This window comes from Rana temporaria, chromosome 4 (genome assembly GCF_905171775.1).
Source record: "Rana temporaria chromosome 4, aRanTem1.1, whole genome shotgun sequence".
NCBI classification, from domain to species: domain Eukaryota; kingdom Metazoa; phylum Chordata; class Amphibia; order Anura; family Ranidae; genus Rana; species Rana temporaria.
The window spans coordinates 236,994,063-237,021,807 of NC_053492.1; the positions used below are offsets into that span (position 1 = coordinate 236,994,063).

General features: G+C 41.8%; 2 protein-coding genes across 3 annotated transcripts in view; one reads left to right on the plus strand and one right to left on the minus strand.

Moving 5' to 3' along the window:
* Positions 1-20,494, minus strand: part of UBE3D (ubiquitin protein ligase E3D) — a 297,731-nt gene extending 277,237 nt beyond the window's left edge. Inside the window, exons 1-2 of one of the 2 annotated variants that reach the window (XM_040350019.1) lie at positions 20,274-20,493; positions 17,944-18,140 (exon numbers count right to left, since the gene is read on the minus strand). In XM_040350019.1, the coding sequence (XP_040205953.1) occupies positions 17,944-18,140; positions 20,274-20,335 (259 nt within the window). In that variant the 5' untranslated portion in view covers positions 20,336-20,493. Of the gene's footprint in view, positions 1-17,943; positions 18,141-20,273 lie in introns of both variants that reach the window. The other variant, XM_040350017.1, reaches the window with a different exon arrangement.
* Positions 20,495-20,723: 229 nt separating this feature from the next.
* DOP1A (DOP1 leucine zipper like protein A) overlaps positions 20,724-27,745 on the plus strand; it is a 109,003-nt gene continuing 101,981 nt past the window's right edge. Inside the window, exon 1 of the mRNA XM_040350015.1 lies at positions 20,724-20,827. The gene's annotated coding sequence lies outside the window, so the exon portion shown is untranslated. The remainder of the gene's footprint in view (positions 20,828-27,745) is intronic.

The following is a 27,745-nucleotide window of genomic DNA, read 5'->3' on the forward strand; positions in this document are numbered from 1 at the left end:
CGTCGCCTTTAAGAGCTCAGCCGTGGGTCACCGGCGCACGCGCGTGACCGGGTCCGAAACTCCGTGAACACGCCCGCGGGACCCAATTGCCGCCGGTGTCCCTTACTAGTAAAAAAAAAAAAATATTAATAAAAATGCCATAAAACTATCCCCTATTTTGTAAATGCTATAACTTTTGCGCAAACCAATCAAATGCTTATTGCTATTTTTTGTAGAATATGTATCGGCCTAAACTGAGGAAAAAAATAAAACATTTTATATATTTTTTGGGGGATATTTATTATAGTAAAAAATATTGCATTTTTTTCAAAATTGTCGCTCTATTTTTGTTTATAGCGCAATTTTTTTTTGGTAAACTCCTTCAATGAATCCAAACTCTGCAAGCCGAGATAACATGCACTGCATTGATGCATTCACACAATTTCACAGTAACCATGAGATAAAAACAAAGTTCAGGAATATTCCTTTATCCCATTGGAAACCTTAATTTCGTTTGCAAATTGTTCAGGAATCTTCCATTTGTTTGCAAAGATTCTAACTACCAGCAAGAATATGTCCATACATTTAAAGAGCACCTGTAATTTCAGATCCATCATGGCATCGCCCGTTAGTGGGCATACACTCACCTGCTGCCGCCACATCCCTCACCTTGTTGTGTCACTGCTGCTTTTCCAGCCATCCCATTATAGTGAATGGGACTGTCCATTTTGTAAGCATACACATGAACATTTTTCTTGGCAGGAAAAAAACATTTTTTTCCGACGGGATTCCTCTCAAACCTGCTTTGCATACACACGTTCAGGCCAAATACCGCCCGTCCAAAGATCGGTGAGGTACACCACGTACGACCGGACTATAAAAGGGGAAGCTAAATTCAAACTGCGCCACCCTTTGGGCTGCTTTTGCTGACCCTCGCGTTAGCAAGTTTGGTGAGACACGATTCGCGCTTTTCAGTCTGTTACAGCGTGATGAATGTGCTATCTCCATACCAGAACAAGCTCTCCAGTCTCATACTTGATTCTGAGCATGCGCGTTCCCCCCCCCCCTTCGGGAAAGCATACACGTGACTGTTTTTCCCCAAAAAAAAAAGTATTTTTTTCCTGTCGGGAAAACAGCGATGGAGCATACACACGGCCATGATTCCCAGCCAAAAGCTCTCATGTCAGTTTTTCTGCCGGGAAAAAACGATCACGTGTACGAGGCATTAGACGGTTTCATTTAATGAATACCCGGAACAACGTGGCAATTGCCATACAGAAAAAATGCTTCTTTTTTGAAGGAGTTCTTCTGTGTGTTCCAATTCCATATGGGGCATGGGAAATATAAAAGGTAGGCTCCCTATGAGAATCCTTTTTTCATTTTTTGGAATTTCAATTATGTACAGTTTGAGATATATACCTCTATCTTCAATGCAGATGGATCCCTAGAACCTCCTAGTCCATTTCCCCTCTCTACGATACTCCCAAATGGTCCTACACATCCTTCCAGAATAAATAGGTTTTTATTCTTAAATATACAGGTTGGTACTTTGATCAGTGCATTGGTTGTGTCTTTTTTCATGCAAAGTCTGTGATGTACTGTATATATGTGTTTTTTGCTAGTTATCGATTCGTAATATGTACACGGCTCAAAAAAATTAAAGGAACACTTTGAAAACATATCAGATCTCAAAACGGGCAAAAATCTCATGCTGGATATCTATACTGATATAGACTGGGTAATTGGTGTTAGGAGCGAGAGGATGGCACATCATTTGATAGAAATGAAAGCAGTGAGCACAGAGCACACTAGAGGACATCGGGCCGTCAGGCCACCCCCATGAAGTCTGTTTCCGATTGTTTGGTCAGACATTCACACCAGTGCCCTGCTGGAGGTCATATTGTAGGGCTCTGGCAGTGCTCATCCTGTTCCTCCTTGCACAAAGGAGCAGATACCGGTCCTGCTGATGGGTTAAGGACCTTCTACGGCTCTGTCCAGCTCTCCTAGAGTAACTGCCTGTCTCCTGAGATCTCCTCCATGCTCTTGAGACTGTGCTGGGAGACACGGCAAACCTTCTGGCAATGACACTTATTGATGGGTCATCGTGCAGGAGCTGGACTGCCTGTGCAACCTTTATAGGGTCCAAGTATCGCCTCGTGCTACCAGTAGTGACACTGACCCTAGCCAAATGCAAAACTAGTAAAAAATAGTCTGAAAATATTAGTAGGGAAAAAAATGGCAGACACCTTCACCTGAAAAAACATTCCTGTTTTGGAGGTCGTCTCATTGTTGCCCATCTAGTGCACCTGTTGTTAATTTCAATTAACAGCAAAGCAGCTGAAACCGATTAACAACCCCCTCTGTATACACCCCTCCCCTCTGCTACTTAACTGACAAGATCAATTTCCCAGGAGTTCTGATTCAAAATTGTTTCTAAAAATGTTTTGAGTGTATTTTTCTATTGTAGTGATCAGTTTATATACAGTGCCTGTTGAAAAAGATCTCCTGAAGAAACCGCAAAAGGCGAAACGATGTAGAGATAAATCAGATGTGCACCCACTGTTGGTATATAGTGCTGATCTATCTGTGATAATTTTATTATTTTTTATCAATAAATGTAGTATTTTTGTAAATCTGTTTATGCGCTTTAAAAGTCCCAACAAACCCTCTCTAGATATTCATGTATTCATTAGAGATGTGGCGCCTTCATATTTAGTTTTTCAACAAATCAGCTCAAAAATCTTTTCATCTCCTCCGGGACTGTCAGTGAGTCAACAGCGGGTCAGGAGGAGGAACCGCCATGGGACAGAGATGACAGTTGCTCTGAATTATGATTTAACCAGTTCCCGACTTTCTCGCACAGATATACTGCAGCAGAATGGCTCTCCTGAGCAAATTTCCTTACATATCCGGCTTTGTCCAGAAAAGCCACCAGAGGGCACGCGCTGCAAAACGGGAAGCCTGATGCGCGTGGCCGGCTGGCGCGATTGCGTGCACGAGCGCCAGCACAGGGATTTGTGTGCTGTCAGAGGAGAGGAGACAGATTGTGTGTTTCTACCAAGTAGAAAAAGCGATCTGTGATCTCTCCTAGTCACTTCCCTCCCACACAGAACACAGTGAAGGAACACACTTAACCCATTGTGCGCCTCTAGTGTTAACCCCTTCCCTGTCAGTGACATTTATACAGTAATCAGTGCATATTTATAGCACTGATCGCTCTATAAATGTCAATGGTCCCAAAAATGTCCGATCTGTCCACCGCAATGCCACAATACCGAAAATAAATAAAAACACAACACACGCCATAAAAATTGTAGACGCTATAACGTTTTCGCAAAGCAATCAATATATGCTTATTGTTTTTTTTTTAAACAAGAATATGTAGAAGAATACATATTGGTCTAAACTGATGAAGCGCAAAAAATAAAAACAGCAGAGTGATCAAATACCACCAAAAGAAAGCTCTATTTGTGAGAAAAAAAGGACGCCAATTTCGTTTGGGTACAGCATAGCATGTTATTTAATTGTCAGTTAAAGCGATGCAGTGCCAAATTGTAAAAAGTGCTCTGGTCAGGAAGGGGGTAAAATCTTCCCGGGGCTGAAGTGGTTAAATCAAGTTGATTTAAATGAAATCCACCCTGCCAGAAGCCCACTGTGTAGCACCAAAAGAAGCTCTTAAAAAAAAAAAAAAAAAAAAAAAAAAAAAAATCGCACCACACAAGTGCAGGTGTATGACAAATTGCGCTAATGTGAACAATTGTACCAGCCTCAGAAGGTGCAAAAGATTCTTGCTCACCAATTTACTGGGAATGTTACAAGCAGTGTAAAATGCATTACAGTTTTTTTTGGACTGCTGCTTTAAAAATATAGCCATTTGCACCTGTCTGCATGTTTTCCACAGAGAGCTTATCTGAAGTTTGTACGGTCAAGGGTGCAATGACAAATAAAATTCATAATGGAAACACAGAACCCTGTTACAAACAAGATGGTCAACAGAATCTCAACACACTGTAAACATATGATTCTTAGCTCCCCAGATCTCCTCCAGATCGGTTTCAGATGTTTCTGCATGCACATTTTTAATGCATTTTTTTACAGAATTCCAGCACAGTTCTGTGCAGGAAAATGTTTGTTTTTTTTGCTGAAACTGAAAACCACCGGAATGCACTGCACTGGTGTGAATTATGCCATTGGAACCCATATAATCTACATTCCATGCTTTTTGGCAGAAGGCAGAAAAAAAGCACTGCACTGCATGTGGTGTGAATGGGCCCTTAACCACTTGACCTCCGGAAGATTAACCTACCTTCATGAGCAGGCCATTTTTTGCGATACAGCACTGCATTATTTTAACCGACAATTGCGCGGTCGTTCGATAATGTACCCAAATAAAATGTTTGTCCCTTTTTCCCCACAAATAAAGCTTTCTTTTGGTCGTATTTGATTACCTCTGCAGTTTTTTTTTTTGAACTATGAACAAAAAAAAATCCATACCCAATCAAAAAGTAAAAATCAAAATTTTTTGATAAATTTAGGCCATGATATATTCTGCTACATATTTTTGGTAAAAAAAAAAAAAAATCCCAATAAGGCCCCTCTCACACAGCTTTATGATCAGGTCTGCCTGTCAGTTTTTCAGGTGGATCTGATCGGACGATCCATTTACTCCTACGGAGCGGCGGATGTCAGCGGTCACATGTCTACTGCCACCCGCCGCTATTCCATCCGATCCTGTCTGTGAAATCCAGACAGATGGTGAGCCTATTTACCATCTGTCTGGCAGATGGGATGGGATCAGATGAAAACGAAAAAGCGGTCCATTTTCATCCGATCTCCCCATAGAGGAGAGCGGGGCTCTGACAGGTCTGTCTCTGCACAGTCAGTGGAGACGGATCTGTCATCTGCCTGCTCAGCGGAACGATTCCCTGATGACTAAAGTGGAGTCCGCCACAAAAGTTACAGCATTTAAAAACTATGGGATATTTTATTTAGTTTTTACTAGTAATAGCGGCGATCAGCAACTTATATTGGGACTGCGATATTGCGGCGAACAAATCAGACACCTGCCACTTTCTGGGAACCAGTGACACTAATACAGTGATAAGGGCTAAAAAATAAGCAATGTTACTGTACGAATGGCACTGGCTGGGAAGAGATTAACATCAGGGGCGATCACAAGAAACACAATACATGTTGATTTGTGTATAAGGCGGGTCCTCACAACACAAGCCTATGTCCCCAACGCTCCAAGAATGCCTAAACAATTATCAGAAAAGACCTGTGCTCATAATCACATAGGAAAAATACTATTAAAAAGGTCCAAGTCACTTCTAGTCTGACAAAATCATTTTCAATCAAGCTTCCAATGACAGGGGCGTTTTTGGACTCCCAAAAGGTTAGATAGGTACTTTTTGGATTGCACCCCTGATTTTTATATGAATAAAGTCATATCTGAACCTTTTAGCAGTGGTGTACATTTACATTATCTCATGAGCCAGACAAGGACCTTCTGGTCTCGGCCGAAAAACGGGAAGGGACATCACCCGGCTCCTTCTGAAATGCGATGTAATTTCTGGTTTGCGGCCGAGACTGGAAGGTCCATGTCTGTATGCTATCGAATACCCATCCTTGCTTGATATTACTTGTAAAGTACTTGTGAGTCACTACAGTTTTAAAAAATTCTTGAAATTTAAATACTATATCATGAGGATTTAGCTTCTTACATAATTACATCAATTACTGCAGGAGAGGAGAGTGCATAGTGGGAGGAAACACTGACAGACTCATATGGTCTTAAACTGGTTGTATGCCGGACCAAAAAAAAAACTGTTAGGCAAAGGCAAAATGAGCTCATATGCATCGCATACGAGCTCATTATGAAATACTTACCTTGGAACAAAAGCGTAATTTCGGCGCTGTGAGTGGCCAGAGCCGTGATGACATCACTCCCACACATGCAAAGGAGTCCTGCATTCCGTCAGGGAGCTCCGCCGGACCTTCAGAGCGCATGTGTCGCTGACGTCAGAGGCTGCATGCAAGGTGAATATCTCCTAACCGTGTTTGTTTAGGTGATATTCATTTAACCTACAGGTAAACCTCATTAAAGGCTTACCTGTAGATAAAAAAAAAAAAAAAACACAAAAGCGGGGTATACAACCACTTTAAAAAGTGTTGCGTTACTAAGTAGATAGAACACAGTGACCCACGGAGAGCAATCTTTAACATCATAAACGTCATTAGACCTTTACGGTCTAAGGAATGAGGTGAGCTGCTAGCACATACAGACTGGATTGTGGTGTATGGGAGAGTGATCACACTACACAGGAAGGCGATTGCATTTGTACAATCATCGTCACTGGCTTTTCATTCTATTGATTCATGGACACATATCTTTGTGAAAGTTTTATCACATGTTAACCACTTCCTTACTGGGCACATATACCCCTTCCTGACCAGGCGAAATTTCAGCTTGTGGCACTGCGCCACTTTAACGGACAATTGCGCGGTCGTGCGACGTGGCTCCCAAACAAAATTGACGTCCTTTTTTCCCCACAAATAGAGCTTTCTTTTGGTGGTATTTGATCACCTCTGCGGTTTTTATTTCTTGCGCTATAAACAAAAATAGAGCGACAATTTTGAAAAAAAAAAAAAAAAAAAAATATTTTTTACTTGTTGCTGTAATAAATAGCCCAATTTTTTTTAAAAAAAATATTTTTTTCTCAGTCTAGGCGATACGTATTATTCTACATATTTAAAAAAAAAAAAAAAAAAAAATCGCAAGAAGCGTCTGGTTTGCGCAAAAGTTATTGCGCTTACAAAATAGGGGACACAATTATTATTTTTATTTTGTATTATTTTTTTTTACTACTAATGGCGGCGATCAGCATTTTTTTCGTGACTGCGACATTATGGCGGACACATCGGACACTTTTGACACATTTTTGGCGCCATTCACATTTATACAGCGATCAGTGCTATAAATATGCACTAATTACTGTATAAATGTGACTGGCATTGAAGGGGTTAACACTAGGGCGTGGGGAAGGGGTTAAATGTGTTTCCCTAAATTGTGTTCCAACTCTGTGTGGAGGGGGGGTGACTGTCCCCCTGTCCCCCGATCTATGTCCCTATGTACAAGGGACACAGATCGGTCTCCTCTGTCCCCTGACAGGACATGGATCTCTGTGTTTACACACAGAGCTCCACGTCTTGTCCCTGTAGCCGCCGATCCCGAGTGCTTGGCGGACATCACGGCCGCCAGGCACTCGTATCGGCATCTCAGCGATGCGGCGAGCACGCGCGCGCCGCCGGCGCCGCTGACTGCGCGCGCAGGCCGTAAAAACACGGCCTGTTAGATATTCAGAACCACCCTGCGGCCGTATAAAGTCGTACAGCCGTCGGGTAGTGGTTAATTCAGTGATTAATTGATAATTGTATCTTTATTTGCACATTTTGCACTATTCTGTATCTCTTGCAGCACTGGTGATTGGATGCACTACCCAGTAGGGGTATTGCATTAATATTTAAATTTTGATTAATTGAGATGTAAAAGTACATTGTATATTTATTTGCACATGTGTTAAAGCTTCTTGCAGCACTGGCACTTGGACCATATTACCCAGCAGGTTTATAATACTCAAATTTTGTTGCATATATAGCACAAGCATGTACCACATTATAAATGTATTAAATGGGGGGGGGGTTTCCTCCAGCAGTCAGAAAAATATACATTAGCTTTATACTTTGTATATAGAAAAATTCCAAGCACGCTTTTATACTTCTATTTTACACAACTAAAGCTTTAGGAGTATTTTAAAAAGCCCCTACAATAGAGCTCGCAATTCTGGTAGGAAATAAAAGCATTATTTTATTCTAAGCATAAAGAAGTCTTTAGCTTTACCGTACTGTATATCTCAAAACATTTGAAAAGTAACAAAAAATAAAGTGGCCATATAAAAAACTGCAAAGACATGACTTCTACAACAAAAGTGAAATACTTCTATAATAAGAAGAATAGAAGCAGAGGCATAATGCTTTTAGGAAGGTTTATTGGAGACACAAAACAAAAAATTTCTGTTGGACCCAGATAACACAAATCACTGCATTCTTCCAACAATGAAAGTAGGAAAATATGAAGTTCTCCTTACAGCTACATACCAATAAAAACTGCCCACCACTGAAGTTTTAGACAGAAGTTATTCAGTCACTTAGTGCAGGTCAACTACAACCAAAGCCTATATTAAAAGCACACTCTAATCTTGTAAAAAAATCAGTTAAATGACAGCCTAGAGCATTGGTCTCTTAACTTTGGCGCATGGGCCGGATGTGGAACTTTACTTTCCTTTATTTGGCCCCTGGGGCACCATTCTATCCACTGATACCAATGATGGGGCACTACGAGGTGTGTCCAATAAGTATGGCGAATGGTCCGTATCTTCCCGGCAACATGGGTCAGGTGTGCGCATGCACATCACTATACAGAGACCCATCGAGAAGCCACCATCGTGGAGACTTACCCAAAATAATCTTAGATTTTAGTAGATGCTGGAAAGTTAAATTACCTGACCGTGGCCAACGTTGGCAAGACATCTGTACTTGAGATACTCGCTCAGTTCACCCCATGGCATTCTTTTCCGGGGGTGGAATCGCTGTAATTCTGCCCACGTTCCTGAATCGCCGCAAGACACAGGTCACGCTTGGGATCTCCACTACTTTCAATGTCACCCCAATCGTGGCACGACTTTGCCGCGATTGTTGCCCAATGAATTGCAGTAAAATTGGGCAAACAATAACGGGAAGCCCGTCGCCTAAAGAAGTTCTGGCACCGATTGGGTTGCCATTAAAAGTTATGGGGATCGCAAAGCAGAATTGTAGCAATTCTGTCCCCGATCTGGAATGCCATGGTGTGAACAGAGCCTAAAAGGTCTCCACACCTACTGTAGCCATTATGCCGGACTGCCACTCTGCATGTTTTATTTATTGTATTATACAGTGTGGAGAAAGTAACTCTTCTTTCTGAACATACTAGTATAGAGCATGCTAACAAACAGTTATATTTCAGCTCACAAATTCTTAGTTGTGATGGCTTCATAAATTACCTTTTTAGGCTGCATTCACACTATAACGCGGCGTACGCGGCGTATTTTGCCGCGATTTGTTAACTTTTTTTTTACAAATCATTTACATTGATGTCTATGCCGAACGCCAAAAGCCACCTGAAAAAAAGGGTCCGGGACTTGTTTTCAGGCGGCAGGCGTACGGCGTTTCGGCGTGAGATGTGAACCATCTCATAGACATCCATGTAAATTCGCCCCTCCAGCGGCACAAGCGTCGCGCTTCAGGCGTATATACGCCTAGGTGTGAATGGGCTCTTAGGCTTTCTTTCCTTTATTTTCATCTGGTGATCCAGCCAGCAATTCTGTTTTTCAAAAGAACAAACTCATTTGCAAATGCAGGAGTTTAGGAGTTGAGTGTTGAGACAAACCATTTACCACTGGCAGGGGTGCTTACAATGATTTTTTTTTGTTGCTTGTAACTGCAGTGTGAGCTGGAGTTTGGCTTTGGACTCCCCCCAGACTGATAATGGTGCTGTCCAAAAGATACCCCCTCCAATACAGGTGTGTTAATGCAAAGATCACCAGGTAAAAAACAGAGGGCGAAACGTAAAAAAAAAAAAAAAAAAAAAAGAGAACTAATGCAATCACCACATGTATTGATATCCTACAATAAAATACATATTTAGTATTGGGTTTAATACTGATTTAATATATTATGTCATAATTTCTAAGAATATCAGGCCGCTTTTTTTCAGAAGTTCATCAATGGCAGACTTCACCTGTTTCTGTACAGGTTTATGTTAAAGTGGTTGTAAACCCCTGCATACATCCAGTGCAGTGACTTGCATCAGGTGCTACACAAAGATGAAACTAATCGCCCTTACATACGATGTACCTATTTATCTGTTCAAAGTGCTGAATTATACAGCTTGTCTGAGAGTTCAAAAAAAAAAGGGGGGCGGAGAACTAAAGTTACACTCAGTGAGGGGAGCTCTGAAAGCTGATTGGAGGGGACACGCCCCCTTTACACAGCACACAGGGATACAGCTGAGGCTGTCAATCAGCTGGAGGTCCCTCCCCTGTTACCATTGTTTTCTTGGTGTCACAAAAACTTGTCAGAGGTGCTTCACGCTGATAGCAGAGGAACAAAGCAGCAGACAAAATTGACACTTAGTTCTCTTAATTGGAGACAAGTACACATTATAGAAGGATATGCTTTGTTCCTATTTCATGTCTGACGTTTACAGCCACTTTAAGGGTTCCACATCCACATATACTGTAAAACAAATCTGCATTTAGAAATTACCTTGTGCAAGCTGTTTGCCTACAGATTAAATATTGTATTTTTGGGGAAATATTCTAAACTTGTGGTACTCTTCAATTACATTTTGGGAATCCCAAATTTAACTGAAGTCCTGAATGTTATTCTCAATTAAATGATGCATCGTTTTAACTACTTCATCCCCGGAAGAATTTACCCCCTTCCTGACCAGAGCATTTTTTGCGATTTGGCACTGCGTCACTTTAGCTGACAATTTCGCGGTCGTACAACATTGTACTCAAAACAAAATTGACGTCCTTTCCCCCCCCCCCCACAAATAGAGCTTGTTTTTGGCGCAATTTGATTACCTCTGCGGTTTTTATTTTTTGCGCAATGACCAAAAAAAAAAACATAGCGTAAATTTTGAAAAAAACAACCTATATATTTTTTACTTTTTGCTATAATAAATATGCCCCAAGAATATACATAAAAAAAAGTCCTCAAATTAGGCCGATACATATTCTTCTACATATTTTTGGTAAACAAAACAAAAAAAATCGGAATAAGCTTGTATTGATTGGTTTATGCAAAAGTCATGGCGTCAGGGTTATACCGATGACAGGGTGCAGTAGATCCCTGTCATGTCACTAGGCAGAACAGGGAAATGCCTTGGATTGGATGGGGGAATCGGGTAACAAACCCAGGGACTTTAAACGGTGTCAATTAAAGAATATAACAGAGAATACTGATGTAGATAAAAATATAATTTATTCGATGATACAAAATTTCACAAAATTAAGACATGACATTGTTGATCCTTGTGATCATGGAGCGGCTCGAATGAACCAAGCAACGCCCAGACCTCTTACAGATTGCCCGACATGTTTCGCTACAAGCTTCATCAGGGGCATATATACAGGGGAGGCTACAAGGGATAAGCAGAGAACAACATCATCAATATTTATATAAATAATTGGCATGTCGATAGTATTATACTAACAGACAATAAGCAAATTTAAACAATAAATAATCATTGACAATAGAAAAGGAACAAAATTAATTGAATGATGTCAAGTATTCATGAATAGTACAGAGATCACAGAAACCATAATAACGCAGGGTGATCATGAGCAGACTTACCACGCAGAGATCAAAAGATCATCAAAGGTCATGTAATGAAAACTAAGCATACACAGCCATAGTTTGAAAACCAAATTAAACCTGTAGGTACAGAGCCCCACTGGAACCATTCCATACACAAGCCGTCACAGAGATGCTGCAGTATAAAAAAGAAGGAATAGATAAAATTAAATATATATAGGGTAAATAGTATAGATCCCTAAAATTCCAGACAGATATATGCATGCACAGATTAAATAAAAATCAATGCAAAGAACACTATACTTGCCACATTTGGCAAGAAGTAGAAAGAAAAATATCCTAAAAAATATATATATATATATATACCTAATGAGGTTGGTAGGGTCCAGTGAAAAAAGCTGGCATCAGCGTATGGATAAATCCAGCACCTAAATGGTTAAACAACCATTGGTCAAAGGGTGGGATAAAATCCCCAATGTTGAAGACTGGTAAAAGACAAAAAAATATATGGATATAATGATAGGTAATATGTATTGAAATAGCTGAAAAAATTTTTTTTTTATGAATGTTGGTGTGGTGAACAGTTCAAGATAGTAGCACACCACTTACCTCTTCACTGCTGACAGGTTAGCTAAAAGCACGAATAGATCTGAAGACCAAGCAGTCTAGTGACCCTGACAAGGCAGAGCCATTGAATGGATCATGAGTGTGGATCTCTTTATATACCTCCCACAGAGGCGTTTGATGACGCCGCTGGGGGTGGGCTGAAGTGATGGGCAGTGATAGGTGCTGGACTTCAAGGGGGGAGGACAGGGGGGAGGACAGTTGAAATCCCCTGTCATGGATCGCCAGCAACGGCGAGGCATATCACGCGCGCGCACGTCAGTGACGGGTGGATGACGTCACAGGGCGGCGCTGGGAGTGAGCGCCATCTTGGATCAGGGCTGGAGACCTGGCAAAGCGGATGACGAGCTAGAGTGGGTCACTGGCAGTCAGTCCGTCGTCACCGATCGGTGAGCGGCGGCGGAAAGAAGTGAACACACTAGTGAGTGAGCGCGGCATGGTGAGGGAGGGCCAGAATGGAAGTGGCCGGGCCACACCAAGGATGTCCCCATCGGAGGCAGATGGATAGAGCCAAACGATAGTGAGCAGCACCGACAAGCAATGCCCATATGGGATCACATAAATAGCAGGGACCGGACCTATTTCCCCACATAATAACGTGCGCCCCTATTGCCCATACAGCACAGAGACAGCAGCATAATGAAACAAGGAGACCAGTGGAGGCAAATACAGATACAGGCATGGCAAAAGCATATATAGATATATAGAAGGAGACCTAAAACATGATTAGAGGATGATTAACAAGTCAATACAATGATTGTGGTTAATGGGAGAGCTACGGAGAAAATGTCAATAAAGATTAAAAAATGTATAAATGTATTACTCCATAACATAAAAAGGGGGGGGGGGGGGGGTTGGATCTTGATCAAAGAGTGCTGGTAAATCTGCTCTGTGGATACATGTAGACATTAAATGATACATTGGATATGAAAATGACTGATTTAACAATAGACAACTTTCAATATAGGAGAAAAGACAGAGAAATAAGAAAATAAGAAAAATAAAAAAATATATAGCAAGACCAAGATTGAACAATAAATGGAATATCTGTTTTTAGAGGAAGGGTTTGAAACTGAACCCCTCATTCAAGCCGGGTGGCTTGAGAGCCGCTAATTGGTGGATCCATTTAGCTTCTTTTTGCAAAAGTATCTTATCATAGTCCCCTCCTCTATCTCCTGGGGGGACATACTCGAGTGCAAAAAAATGCATGCACGTACTGTCGAAGTTATGGAACAATCCCATATGTCTGCTGATGGGAGTTTCCATCTTTTTCTTTCGCAACAGGGCAACATGATCCCTGATGCGGTGGAAAAAGGGCCTCTTCGTCTTGCCGACATAAAATGCACGACAAGAGCATTGCATGATATAAACAACACCTATTGATTGGCAGTTGTCCATATTTTCATTCAACCAGACGGTACTATAGGTACTTCTTTATTTAGGAAACCCACGGCAGGGAATGCTTTGCTTCATGCATCCAGCTCCCATCCTGAACCTCTCAAATCCAGCATCCCCTATGGACAATACCTCAGACTTAGGAGGAATTGTAGCTCTGATGAGGACTTTATCCAAGAGGCTAATTCACTACAAAAACGTTTCCGCGATAGAGGCTATAGTAACAAGTGTCTAAAAAGGGCATTTGCCAGAGTAAAGACCAAAACCAGAGGTTCTTTACTTCATGACCCGAAAGTAGCCAAACCAAATCCGGGTACCAGAATAATTACCCGCTTCTCTGGACATCACCAACAAATAAGGACAATCCTTCAAAGACACTGGTACCTGCTCATGGGTGATGAATTAGTGTCCAAACATCTAGATTCTCACCCTCAAATTACCTTTCGCAGGTCCAGTTCGCTCCGTGACAAGCTGGTCAGGAGTCATCACTCCAGTCGTACATCCATCCCTGCAAGTCTGCTAGGTACACGCCCATGCCACAAGTGTGCATTTTGCAGATATATATTTGCATCGGCTACATGTGTACTTCCGAACGGACATAAATACAAACCCTATTTTGCGGCCAACTGCCAATCAATAGGTGTTGTTTATATCATGCAATGCTCTTGTCGTGCATTTTATGTCGGCAAGACGAAGAGGCCCTTTTTCCACCGCATCAGGGATCATGTTGCCCTGGTGCGAAAGAAAAAGATGGAAACTCCCATCAGCAGACATATGGGATTGTTCCATAACTTCGACAGTACGTGCATGCATTTTTTTGCACTCGAGTATGTCCCCCCAGGAGATAGAGGAGGGGACTATGATAAGATACTTTTGCAAAAAGAAGCTAAATGGATCCACCAATTAGCGGCTCTCAAGCCACCCGGCTTGAATGAGGGGTTCAGTTTCAAACCCTTCCTCTAAAAACAGATATTCCATTTATTGTTCAATCTTGGTCTTGCTATATATTTTTTTATTTTTCTTATTTTCTTATTTCTCTGTCTTTTCTCCTATATTGAAAGTTGTCTATTGTTAAATCAGTCATTTTCATATCCAATGTATCATTTAATGTCTACATGTATCTACAGAGCAGATTTACCAGCACTCTTTGATCAAGATCCAACCCCCCCCCCCCCCCTTTTTATGTTATGGAGTAATACATTTATACATTTTTTAATCTTTATTGACATTTTCTCCGTAGCTCTCCCATTAACCACAATCATTGTATTGACTTGTTAATCATCCTCTAATCATGTTTTAGGTCTCCTTCTATATATCTATATATGCTTTTGCCATGCCTGTATCTGTATTTGCCTCCACTGGTCTCCTTGTTTCATTATGCTGCTGTCTCTGTGCTGTATGGGCAATAGGGGCGCACGTTATTATGTGGGGAAATAGGTCCGGTCCCTGCTATTTATGTGATCCCATATGGGCATTGCTTGTCGGTGCTGCTCACTATCGTTTGGCTCTATCCATCTGCCTCCGATGGGGACATCCTTGGTGTGGCCCGGCCACTTCCATTCTGGCCCTCCCTCACCATGCCGCGCTCACTCACTAGTGTGTTCACTTCTTTCCGCCGCCGCTCACCGATCGGTGACGACGGACTGACTGCCAGTGACCCACTCTAGCTCGTCATCCGCTTTGCCAGGTCTCCAGCCCTGATCCAAGATGGCGCTCACTCCCAGCGCCGCCCTGTGACGTCATCCACCCGTCACTGACGTGCGCGCGCGTGATATGCCTCGCCGTTGCTGGCGATCCATGACAGGGGATTTCAACTGTCCTCCCCCCTGTCCTCCCCCCTTGAAGTCCAGCACCTATCACTGCCCATCACTTCAGCCCACCCCCAGCGGCGTCATCAAACGCCTCTGTGGGAGGTATATAAAGAGATCCACACTCATGATCCATTCAATGGCTCTGCCTTGTCAGGGTCACTAGACTGCTTGGTCTTCAGATCTATTCGTGCTTTTAGCTAACCTGTCAGCAGTGAAGAGGTAAGTGGTGTGCTACTATCTTGAACTGTTCACCACACCAACATTCATAAAAAAAAAAAAAATTTTTTTCAGCTATTTCAATACATATTACCTATCATTATATCCATATATTTTTTTGTCTTTTACCAGTCTTCAACATTGGGGATTTTATCCCACCCTTTGACCAATGGTTGTTTAACCATTTAGGTGCTGGATTTATCCATACGCTGATGCCAGCTTTTTTCACTGGACCCTACCAACCTCATTAGGTATATATATATATATATATTTTTTAGGATATTTTTCTTTCTACTTCTTGCCACATTTGGCAAGTATAGTGTTCTTTGCATTGATTTTTATTTAATCTGTGCATGCATATATCTGTCTGGAATTTTAGGGATCTATACTATTTACCCTATATATATTTAATTTTATCTATTCCTTCTTTTTTATACTGCAGCATCTCTGTGACGGCTTGTGTATGGAATGGTTCCAGTGGGGCTCTGTACCTACAGGTTTAATTTGGTTTTCAAACTATGGCTGTGTATGCTTAGTTTTCATTACATGACCTTTGATGATCTTTTGATCTCTGCGTGGTAAGTCTGCTCATGATCACCCTGCGTTATTATGGTTTCTGTGATCTCTGTACTATTCATGAATACTTGACATCATTCAATTAATTTTGTTCCTTTTCTATTGTCAATGATTATTTATTGTTTAAATTTGCTTATTGTCTGCTAGTATAATACTATCGACATGCCAATTATTTATATAAATATTGATGATGTTGTTCTCTGCTTATCCCTTGTAGCCTCCCCTGTATATATGCCCCTGATGAAGCTTGTAGCGAAACATGTCGGGCAATCTGTAAGAGGTCTGGGCGTTGCTTGGTTCATTCGAGCCGCTCCATGATCACAAGGATCAACAATGTCATGTCTTAATTTTGTGAAATTTTGTATCATCGAATAAATTATATTTTTATCTACATCAGTATTCTCTGTTATATTCTTTAATTGACACCGTTTAAAGTCCCTGGGTTTGTTACCCGATTCCCCCATCCAATCCTTTTTCATTTTCTATGGGATGTGGTGTCCTCTGATTTGTTTCCCTATGCCTCATTAATAAAAAAGGGAAATGCCTTGTTTACATAGGCATCTCCCCGTTCTGCCTCTCAGTCTCACGATCGCAGGCCTCCAGAAAACAGAGTTTGTGGGCATGCTCCCGCAGCGACAAATTCGAAGGACCATACAGGTACGCCCATTTGCCTGTACGAGCCGTTCTGTCGATGTACATCTGTGTGCGGTGGTCAGCAAGCGGTTAAAAGAGAAGAAGTCCATCTTTATGAGCATGTTTCATGCTACCACCATGTTAACATGACACATGTTTACAGTCTGCAACCCTCCTCCCTCAAACTGTCAATCCACTGATCTCAGTTGCAAAGCTTTGCAATGATGAAATACTTTATCTGTTCACTCATAAGAAATGTATTATGACCTAAAGCTGACCATACAACAAACACATTTCGGCCAGTTTGTGATGAACCATCTGACATTCAAACTGTGGGTGTCAGTGTCCGCACCACTTTGTCCAACATCCTTCAATCAGAAAACTGAAGCAGCGGGGCAGAAAATTGTTGACCCAACAGCACAGAATAATGCTATTGGACTACAAATCGACAGCAGTGCAGATTTCTCTATCCAAACTTGTTAGCGTTGATAAGGGAAATTTGTCAATTCCCCTTGTTTAGCCAAGGGGGCTGAACAAGAGAAATCTAAGTGTATGGCTAGGCTTAGGGGTATAGAAATTGTTCTGTTTCAAAAAGGTCAGATACACTCCCTGTTCATTGCTGCCTTTATATGGATGGACAGCTAATTTTTGTTATAACATTTTGCAAATAAGCAATTCTTCTTCACTGATGTGTGGTGATAATGCTGCACTGATGGACACTGATAAGGCTGTACTGATCAGGCAGCATTGATTGGCACTGAAAGGCGGATATGCTGCACAGATTGTCATTATTGGTGTTGCACAGATCGTCAGTGCCCTGATTATCACTGTAAATGTCCCCTGTCACCGGATAGCCGGTTATCGACTTTCCTTTCTTCGCGCCGTGACATCGCTGAGGAAAGAAATGCGGATTACCGGAATTTGTTTACATGTGATCAGCTGTGATTGGATACAGCTAATCACATGGTAAAGAGCTGCTGTAACTAGCCCTTTGGCTCGACCTGTGATCAGCTGCAGGTGGGGGGGGCAGGGTTCTGGGAGGAAGTTGATAGTCAATGGACACCCTCCCAGAACTGGATGACCGAGCTGTAGCAATCTTTTAGCTATAGCGCAATCGGCAAGTGTGAGGCAGATGCTGATGGCCGACAACTGGGATTTGTCGAGCCCTGTCATAGGCTCACACTCTTTTCAACCTTAATAACATTTGCCAGTGTGATTTGTTGGTCTTAGATTAGGTTTTCAATAATCTGTTTTGAATTCTTCATAAATTGTTCTTTTATAGAGCCAGTACCTGTTTTGTAGTCAACGTGAGCCTTCATCCTTACATGCAAACCTTCCCCAGAGACGTGCTGTACATATCTACACGTTGAAGGAACTAGCTTGACCTCTTGTGGCAGATGAAGCTTGTCACAGCTATCCGGAGATTGAATTTGCAAAGCTGATTGACTCACAGAAATGTCAATTGGAAATCTTTTGCCTTCAAGGCCACTAAAAAGACAAACACATAAAAGAGTATGAAAAAGAGAGCGTACAGGCAACAGGTTACAGCAAACATTTCAAAAGTTATTCAGGCTTTTGATGCAAAGCAACAAAGGAATCAGTTGTAGACATTCCCTGTTCTTCATCAGGCCCAAAGTGAATACAGCATAAACAGATCAACCTTTCTTGGAAACAATTAGGATATGACATTATATCCGTAACCATCAAGCATGCATATGGCAAAAATATCATTTAACAAGGGACAAGACCCAAGATGTATGCTGTATGTCAACAAAACATTTCATCTGAAGATAACTGGTAGAAAAAAATAATGTTAAAATATTCAAAACGACAAACTATGTGTAGGAGGTTCCAGCTTGAAAGCGCTACTGTTGGAAAGTACTAAACTGGGCGACGGAAGACCATTTTTTGTTCTCCTCTCTTGTCTGGTGAGCTTAGTACTTTGTGTACCACAAAGCTGTATTTTTACCTGTACAAAGACTTGATTTGTGCTTTATTAAATTAAAGGGGTTGCATAATATATATATATATATATATATATATATATATATATATATATATATATAGGGCCGAAACAACTAATCGATTATGAAAATAGTTGTCAACTATTTTCATAATCGATTAATCGGCCAGTTGATTAGTTGACCTGCATATAGAATGCATTATTTGTTTACATATCAGGAAATACAGTGCAGCACACATACAGCTCAGTACACCATCCAAACATGTCACTACGTGCCTGAGAATTTGTGAAAGTGTGAGGAGCAATGCCTCATGGGACATGTAGTCCTGGAAGTGAGTGGTTCTAAAGGCAGACTTTTTTCACCTTGCTATAGCGGGCGCTCTATACTATACTTTGCAGCTTGCTATTGAGGCACTCTGAAGGCAGGAGGAGTCAGAAGCATCAATGAGGGACCCCAGAAGTGGAGGATCTGGGCTGCTCTGTGCAAAACCATTACACAGAGCAGGTAAGTATAACAAGTTTGTTTAAAAAAAAAAATAATCATTTTAAAGACTCTGTGCAGGGAAGATCAGCATCCGAATCCAGAGAAAGTGGAGGTAATAGAGGGCATTACAATTACTGTAGTTGGTTATTTATATTTACCACTACATATGGATATTTAAGAATAAATTGCCTTTTTTTTTAATTTACATATCAACTAAATTGTACACCACACTTTTTTTTAAGATTATCCGATTAATCTAAACAATAATCGGCCAACTAATCGAAATGAATATGAAAATAATCGTTAGTTGCAGCCCTATATATGTGTATATACAGAAGTATGTATATATGTGTGTGTGTGTGTGTGTGCATACAAAAGTATGTATATATGTGTGTATACAGAAGTATAGTGTACCAAAGTGTGTGTGTGTGTATATACAGAAGTGTGTATGTATGTATGTATATATATATATATATGTGTGTGTGTGTATGTATGTATACAGAAGTATGTATATATGTGTGCGCGTGTGTGTGTGTATACAGAAGTATGTATATGTGTGTATATATATGTGTGTGTGTGTATACAGAAGTATGTATATGTGTGTATATATATGCGTGTGTGTATACAGAAGTATGTATATGTGTGTATAGAAGGTGTGTGTGTATACAGAAGTATAGTGTACCTATGTGTGTGTGTATACAGAAGTATGCATGTGTGTGTAGCATGTATATATGTGTGTGTATACAGAAGTATAGTGTACCAAACTATGTGTGTGTGTGTATATATATATATATATATATATATATATATATATATATATATATATACACAGATGTATATATAATGTGTATATACAGAATTATGTATATATGTGTGTGTATACAGAAGTATGTATATATGTGTGTATACAGAAGTATGTATATATGTGTGTGTGTGTATACAGATGTATATATATGTGTGTGTGTGTGTATACAGAAGTATGTATATATAATGTGTATATACAGAAGTATGTATAGGAGTGTGTATACGGGAGAGGGGTGTGCTCTGACATGTACACACTGTTCCCTCCAGCACTGCCCATTGGATGACACCTGTGAGCTCCCACGTGAGTTGGGCACTATGTACAATGACTAGAGAGCTGAGGCACCTATCAGAGATAATATGAATACATTACCCCAGTATCAGGCTGCCAGTCTCCATATTCTTCCTTATCTCCAGCCTTAGCCTAGAACCCATGTTCAGTGATCCCGCCACCGTCCCAGCATGCAGGAAGCTTTACAAGTGTGATCTCTTCTCACAGACAACTACTACAGCGCCACCATTCGGCCGCGGGCACACACTGCAGCCTAGGAGCCTGTCTGCAGCAATGGTCTGAGCTGACACCTGAGCTCCCTCCCTGTACATCCGCTAAGCCTAGGGCAGCACACGCTTACATGAGAGCAGCAATCACAAGTAAACTTTATCAAATGTGTGTCTTTTTAAGCTGAGATCTGTGTGAACACATCGCTGACCTTCTAAACACATGGCGATGTAATACGATTTTACAGTTCCAAATGTAATGCGATTTGCAACTACTTAGTGTGGGCAGAGCTCCCGTCTCAAAGATGGCCGTGCGGGGTGCGGAGCTAGAATGGACTTCCTGTCGCATACTCTAAGCGCCTCTCCCCCGGTCTGGTTTGCTTTCCTGATGCATGCCGGGAGCTGTCAGCTGGTCGTTGCACTGCACAGGTGAGAGCCCACTCTGATGATGCTTGGACGGGACAGGGATCTGTGTTTAGGTCACAGGGATGGCACAGGGGACCTGTCATCACCCCCCGGGCACAGGCTGTACATGGCGGCCCTGACTGGAGAGTGTGGGGGCTGTGCGGGGTCACACGGGGCAAATGACATCGGGGGTAATAGATGGGTATATAGGAAGACATGGCACCTAGTGCTGGGATTACCCCTATCTGCCCACAGCCTGTGCACTGATTGGTCTATCTGTGTGTAAGATCTAGGATAAAGATCACCATGGGTGACCATAATCAAACATTGCACAGATATGGTGTTCATAAAGGAATACATATCTACTTGATGTACATCCCAATCATTGTGTGTGTGATCAACAACAAAGGGGATTGGTAATGTGCTGCTCAGGTATGTGGAAATATTACACCTGATGAATCATATCTAGGTCATGTGAAGGCACTGTCATGTGTTCAGCAGCTATCATGATTGGGATCAGGTCCTGTGAAGGTGTGATCATATGGTGATTAGGTTGGGATCATGTGTTTATCAGACCAGGATCCAGTATCATATTTGGGATCACTTGTAGATCAGGCCGTGTGAAGGCGTGATCATGTATGGATCGGATTAGATTCTGGGGTAATAGATAAGGACATATGAAGGTATGATCAGGTGTTGAACAGACCAGGATCATGTCTCATATTTGGCATTACTTCTATATCAGGTCATGTGAAGGTGTGATCGTGTATTGATTATGTATTATGATTGCCATCATTATTAGGTCATGTGACGGTACGATCAGGTGTTCTGATCACCATCGTTAATAGATCTGGTGATGTGAAGGTATGATCATGTGTTGATCAGATCAGGTATCGGAATCTTGTATATATCTGGTCATGTGAAGGCACAATCGTGTTGAGTAGCTCATATATGGATCTGGACAGGACCGGGTATCCTGCTCAGGATCATGTTGGATCAGGTCATGTGAAGGTATGATCATATGGTGATCAGGTATTATGACTGACATCATTAATAGCTCTGATTATGTGTTGATGAGGGATGATAATTGGGATCCCCTATAGATCAGGTACGATTATGTGTTGATCGGGTACCATAATCTGGATCCCCTATAGGTCAGGTCATGTGAAAGTATGCTCATGTGTTGATTAGGATCAGGTATCATAATCTGGATCCCCCTATAGGTCAGGTCACGTGTTGATCAGATTGGTATTATAATTGGGATCCCCTATAGATTAGGTCATGTGAAAGCATAATCATATTGAGCAGCTCATGTATGGATCCGGTCAGGTGAAGGTATGATCATGTGGCTCAGTGGGTGTGTATCTCAGACTCAGAAGACATTCATTTTATACTGTTTTAGTGCCTTGCACCTAGTAGAACTGAGCAATAAAGTAACACAAATGATGGCACTAAAAGGCATTTCATGCCATGTGTTGTGCTGGCGTAATAGGCTGGAAATGTATTTTATTTATCACTGAATAGAGAAATCTTTGGTTTAAAGCAGGGTTCTCCAAACTTTCTAAACAAAGGGCAGGTTTACTGTCCTAAAGGCTTTAGGGGGCCAGACTTCAGCCATCCGGATTTCAAAATGCCCCATTGTCAAGGGGAGTAAACAATCCCCCATCATTGGTGTCAGTGGGAGGAAATGTGCCCCGTCATTGGGAGTAATTGTGCCCCATCATTGGTGTCAATGGGGCCTATTGATGTCATTGGGAGTAATTGTGCCCCATCAATGGGGCCTATTGTTGGTGTCATTCTTAGGAGCTGTGCCCCTTCATTGCTGTCATTGTACCCTTCATTGTTGTCAGTGAATAAAATAGCACCCCAAGGGAAATAGGTTGGAGACCACTGGTTTAAAGGAAACTTTGACTGTGAGAAAACCGGGGCTCTGTTACTGCTGGCCACTTTCTAAAAATGCTAGGTGCCTGGCCTGAAACGATGCAGATCAGAGCTTCAGAGTAATGACCCAGAAAGTACTGAAGCTTTTGGATCAGATTACCATTAAAAGCTGATCTCCAAACAGTTTAACACACAGATGAAAAACATATGAGAGTTGTGTTATTCAACAAAGCATTTGTATTTCTATCCATTCCATCCTCTACAAAAAAAACAATAAAGCCAACTTGAACTTTTCTCTATTGCAGTTAAAGAGAAAGTAAACCCTTTTTTTTTTTTTTATTCCTGGAAAAAAAACCTGCAAGAGAAAGGCATAATGAGCTAGTATGCATAGCATACTAGCTCATGTGGCACTTACCTGAGATCGAAGCGCTCCTCGTTCGCCTCCGCTGCCATGTCCCCTCCGATCATCTTCCGTGTATCGCCGCTGTGACTGGCTGGAGCGGCGATGATGTCACTCCCACACATGTGTGTGGGACTAACAGAAAACCGTCACGCTCGGTGCGCCTGCGCCGTTGTCTACAGCGTGCATGCGCTGTAGAAATCAATGCAGTGTTTTCCTTTACATGATGAAAACGGTCATCAGATCTCATCCGATCCGCCATGGACGGATGGGGACGTTTCGCCATCCGTCTGATTTTGGCGGATCGGATTGGGTCGGATATCGGCGGACATGTCTCCGCTGACATCCGACACTCCATAGGACTGCATGGAGCGGCCGTTCAAAACTGACAGGCGGACCTGAACGGTCCGATCGTGTGAAAGGGGCCTAATTCCACAAACTGTCACCTTATTGGGGTTTTCTCAATCACAGTAAAATCTCTTCTTTCTGAGATTGGTAGTGGCAACCAAGCGGGTCATTTTCCTCCCGATGGTGGGCAGAGCTAGTAGGACTGTGATTGGCTTTAGCAGTGGCCAATCCCAGTTCTCCTCCTCCTGGAATCAGGGACTGACCTCCTAGCAGAACTGCACCCAATCTCTTCCCCATCACAAGAGCTGATGATCGCAGCTAGAGCTGCACGAATAATCATTAAAATATTTCAATTCAACCCTCCTCACAATCTTAACCTGACATTTCCACAATTCTATGTGACAAGCGCAGAGCCGCTCAGAGTTGTCAGGGAAAAAAAAAACATTCCTCAGAGCTGGGAGATGGAGAAGACATACAATGTATCTCTCATATCTTTTAGATCAAAGTACTGAACTTTGGTCTACAAATGAGGTCAATTTAACCACTTAAAGACCAAACCTAATTCTGACACTTGTTGCTTACAATTTAAAGCGGAAGTAAACCTATGGATTTGATAGTTTCAAATAGGCATGCCGTAAATGCTAGCTGTCACATTTGCTTGTGCTCTCAACCAAACTGTCAAACCATCCAATGGCTGGTGTCATAACATGTGCAGCATCATGCCAGTTGCAAATTAAACCGAGGCCAAGATGGCAGCTTCCTTGGTTAAAAAAACGATAGGAGGGTTTACTTCCACATTAAAATCAGTATTTTCTGCTCGAAATTACTTAGAACCCCCAAACATTATAAATATTTTTTTAGCAGAGACCCTAGAGAATATTTTTTGTCACACTGTATTTGCACAGCGGTCTTTCAAACACATTTTTTGCGGAAAAAGATACACTTTAAGGAATTAAAAGGAAAAAAAAGAAACGGTAAAGTTAGCCAAATTTTTTTGTATAATGTGAAACATGATGTTATGTCGCGAGATTTATGATCTTTATTCTAAGCAAAAAAATTGTGATTCTCATTTTCGCCAGAATCGTGCAGCTCTAATAGCTGCACAATTCTGGCTAAAATGAGAATCACAATTTTCTTATTTATGTGCTGTGTTCTTTATGCATATGCCTGCATCTATTTTTCTACATATACTATATTTTCTATATCTCGGGTAGCCTTCCTATTATATACAGCTTACTGCCAGTCACTAAAGCTGGCCTAAGCCCATGGATGGAAGAAGAAAAATCAACCAGATTCCACCATCCACACTAAACTGCGTGAATGAAGAAAGCTCCCCAGACAGTTATTGTATTTAGACAACCACAGCACCCGCGACTGTCAGAATTCTGAAACGGTAGCATTTTGCTGACTGTTTTCCACCCAACCAAAATTCCATTGAAAAATCAAACTTTTTGTCAGGTTGGATGGCGACAACAATGGCTTGAATTTTAGCCAATTCAGCAGGAATTGGCTGAACTTCAAGTCATCTATGGCAGCCTAAAATCTGGACTCCTTGCGTTAGATATACTAAACACTTGCAGTGCAAGGGTTAAATAGCAAGGGTTAAATGCTTGTTGAGTCTAGTGGTGCATAAAATAAACTGCAATAAGCTGGCCATAGATCAGGCATGTCCAAAGTCAGGCCCAGGGGCCAAATGCGGCCCCCCTGTTGATTTAATATGGCCCCCTGGGGATTTGGATATATATATTTTGTTGGTGACCCCCAGGGCCACAAAAGATATATACTGTATTTATTGACGCCGCCTTGGAGGGGACAGGGAGGGGGCAGGACGAGCGCCGTCAGATTACATGAAGAGAATCTCCTCTTTACTCAGCAGCGTCTCTATTAGAAGTCCCGTCTCCTGGGATGCCATTGGACGACTGTTCTGTCTATCATAGGAGGCAGGACTTTGTATTAAAGAGGCCACAGGGTAAACAAGACATTCTCCTGTTTGTTATCTGTCGGCACACATCCCGCCCCCTCCCTCTGCCCTCCGAGGCTGCAGATGGGCATCGTTCAGGCTCCACTGATAGCAATGGTAAGGCTGCATTTATGGCACATGTGAGGCTGCATTTATGGCACATGTGAGGCTGCATTGGTTGCAATGGTGAGGTTGCAATGGTAAGGCTGCATTCATGGCAATGGTAAGGCTACATTCATGGCAATGGTAAGGCTACATTCATGGCAATGGTAAGGCTACATTCATGGCAATGGTTAGCCTGTGAGTGTTATACGCCGATAAATACGGTATATCCAAATAACACGCCCAAGCTCATCCTTAGTCCTAAGCAGCGCTCTGGTATTCGTTGGGGCCACAAATAAAATATATACAGTATATCCAAATAACACACCCAAGATCATCTCTTCACCACACACAGCCACAAAGGCAAGAGAATTCTTGTTGGGCCGTGTATTAGAGCTCAGACGAACACAATTAGACAGAATTTTAATAGTTTAAAGAATGTCAGGCAAAATAGTCGGCCCTCACACATGTTCACTTAATCAAATCTGGCCATCTTTGAAAAAAGTTTGGACACCCCTGCCATAGATGGATCGAAATTCAGCCAGTTCGGCAGGAACAAGACGACTTTTGATCTGTCAGTGGGCAGTTTGGTTGACAACAACGCATAGAAATCTTTTAGAGGGGTATTTCAGATGCTACAGTGATGTCGGCATACATTTTGTAAAACCATTTATTTTATTAGTATGGAACCAAGTTAAAAAGTCAAATGATAATGTATGTGTGTCATCATTGTACCATCTGAAATGTCCCTCTAAAAGACTTATATTTGTTTTTGTTCCTATGTTAATTGGAATGTACAAAGTCGATCCATCGATTGACCTCACTGCAACCAGTCTGTTTTTTTTTTTTTTTTCCCCCACCTGATCATTGCCAGTGGTTAAAGTCGCCAGCAGTGATCATTGTTTTCTGCCAGTGGGGCAGGCTCCCTGCGTTCCCTGCTGGCAGAATGCAATAGCGCTGCGGGAGAGATTCCCCCATCAACACTGACTTTGTTGTTGGGGGAATTGACCAATTTTCTTTTCTTCAACTTGTGGTCAAAGGAAAGAAGGCTGCATAATGTATGGCCTGCCTTACTTGCCATATCCCTCAGTCCGGCAGGCTCCAGCGCTGGTCTCTTCCACCCAAAGGTCCGGGCTGTGTGTTTTAACCTACAGTGCAGGGCTATTAACCCTGCATTGTATGAGGAGGCAAGTATGTGGCCATGACTCGTAGCACCTTAAAGACGTGTCAGCCCTGGACCAATGGTGGAAGACTACTGGAACCAGCATTAAGGTAAGTATTGCACCTTCTCTGTCACCCCTTGACCAAACTAGCTTTTAACCTTTGTAGTGCAGGGGGTGAATTTTGACCAGTTCCCTAAAATCAGCTTATAACACTTTTAAGTACTTCTGATTGACTGGTCCCTTTGATGTTCCATGAAATAAAATAATCAGATATGTACATCGTCAATCTAGAAAAAAGATTATTTTGGAGAAAATTCTCTACAGCTGTTTTGTAAATTCAGACAATGCTTTACGACCCTGTGAAGTTTCTTATCGCATGCCCAACTGGTCAGGACCTTGATCGCAAAACAAAGACCTAGTTAGCATTCATGTGAGGTATTTCAAAACGTCACCTGTAGGACTCTTTGCTGCTGTATAGGAGTATAAAATATTTTGCAGACATGCTTCCAACCACACAAATATCCCATAACTTGCAACTATAGACACTGTTAGGAAAGATGAAGGTGAAGTTTTTAACCAGCCACCCTCACCTTTCCTTTAATCTTGGTGTCTCCTTCTAGCAGTCACATGACACTGAGACACACTGGACTGTGGTGTCATGAGGTAATCACAGGGAAAGTGTTTGCTCTCCTATAGCGATTCATGTTATCGGTATTTGAATCAATGCATACTTATGAAGTACCGTTTGGTGGCATAACTTTATAACAGTTCAGAGAGGACTTTGACCAAAAAATTTTAGCCAGCATTTGTTAGCAGAAATGAACAACCAGATCAAATGCAACCTAAAGTGTATAAACAGATGGTGCTAGGTTGCCTTTAATTGATTGTGTTGGCACCAAAATGGCACCTCTAAATTTGTTCAAAAGTTACCATGTTGGTACACACTGGCACAGTTCAAGTTAATGCATCGCTTAATAGCTCATTATGAAATGCTTACCTTAAAACTAAGCTGTTGTAGCGGTCCCTACACACCACTGTCGGCAGACATCTTTCCCAGAGCTTCTTCCAGCTTCGCAGGCTTCGGTGCT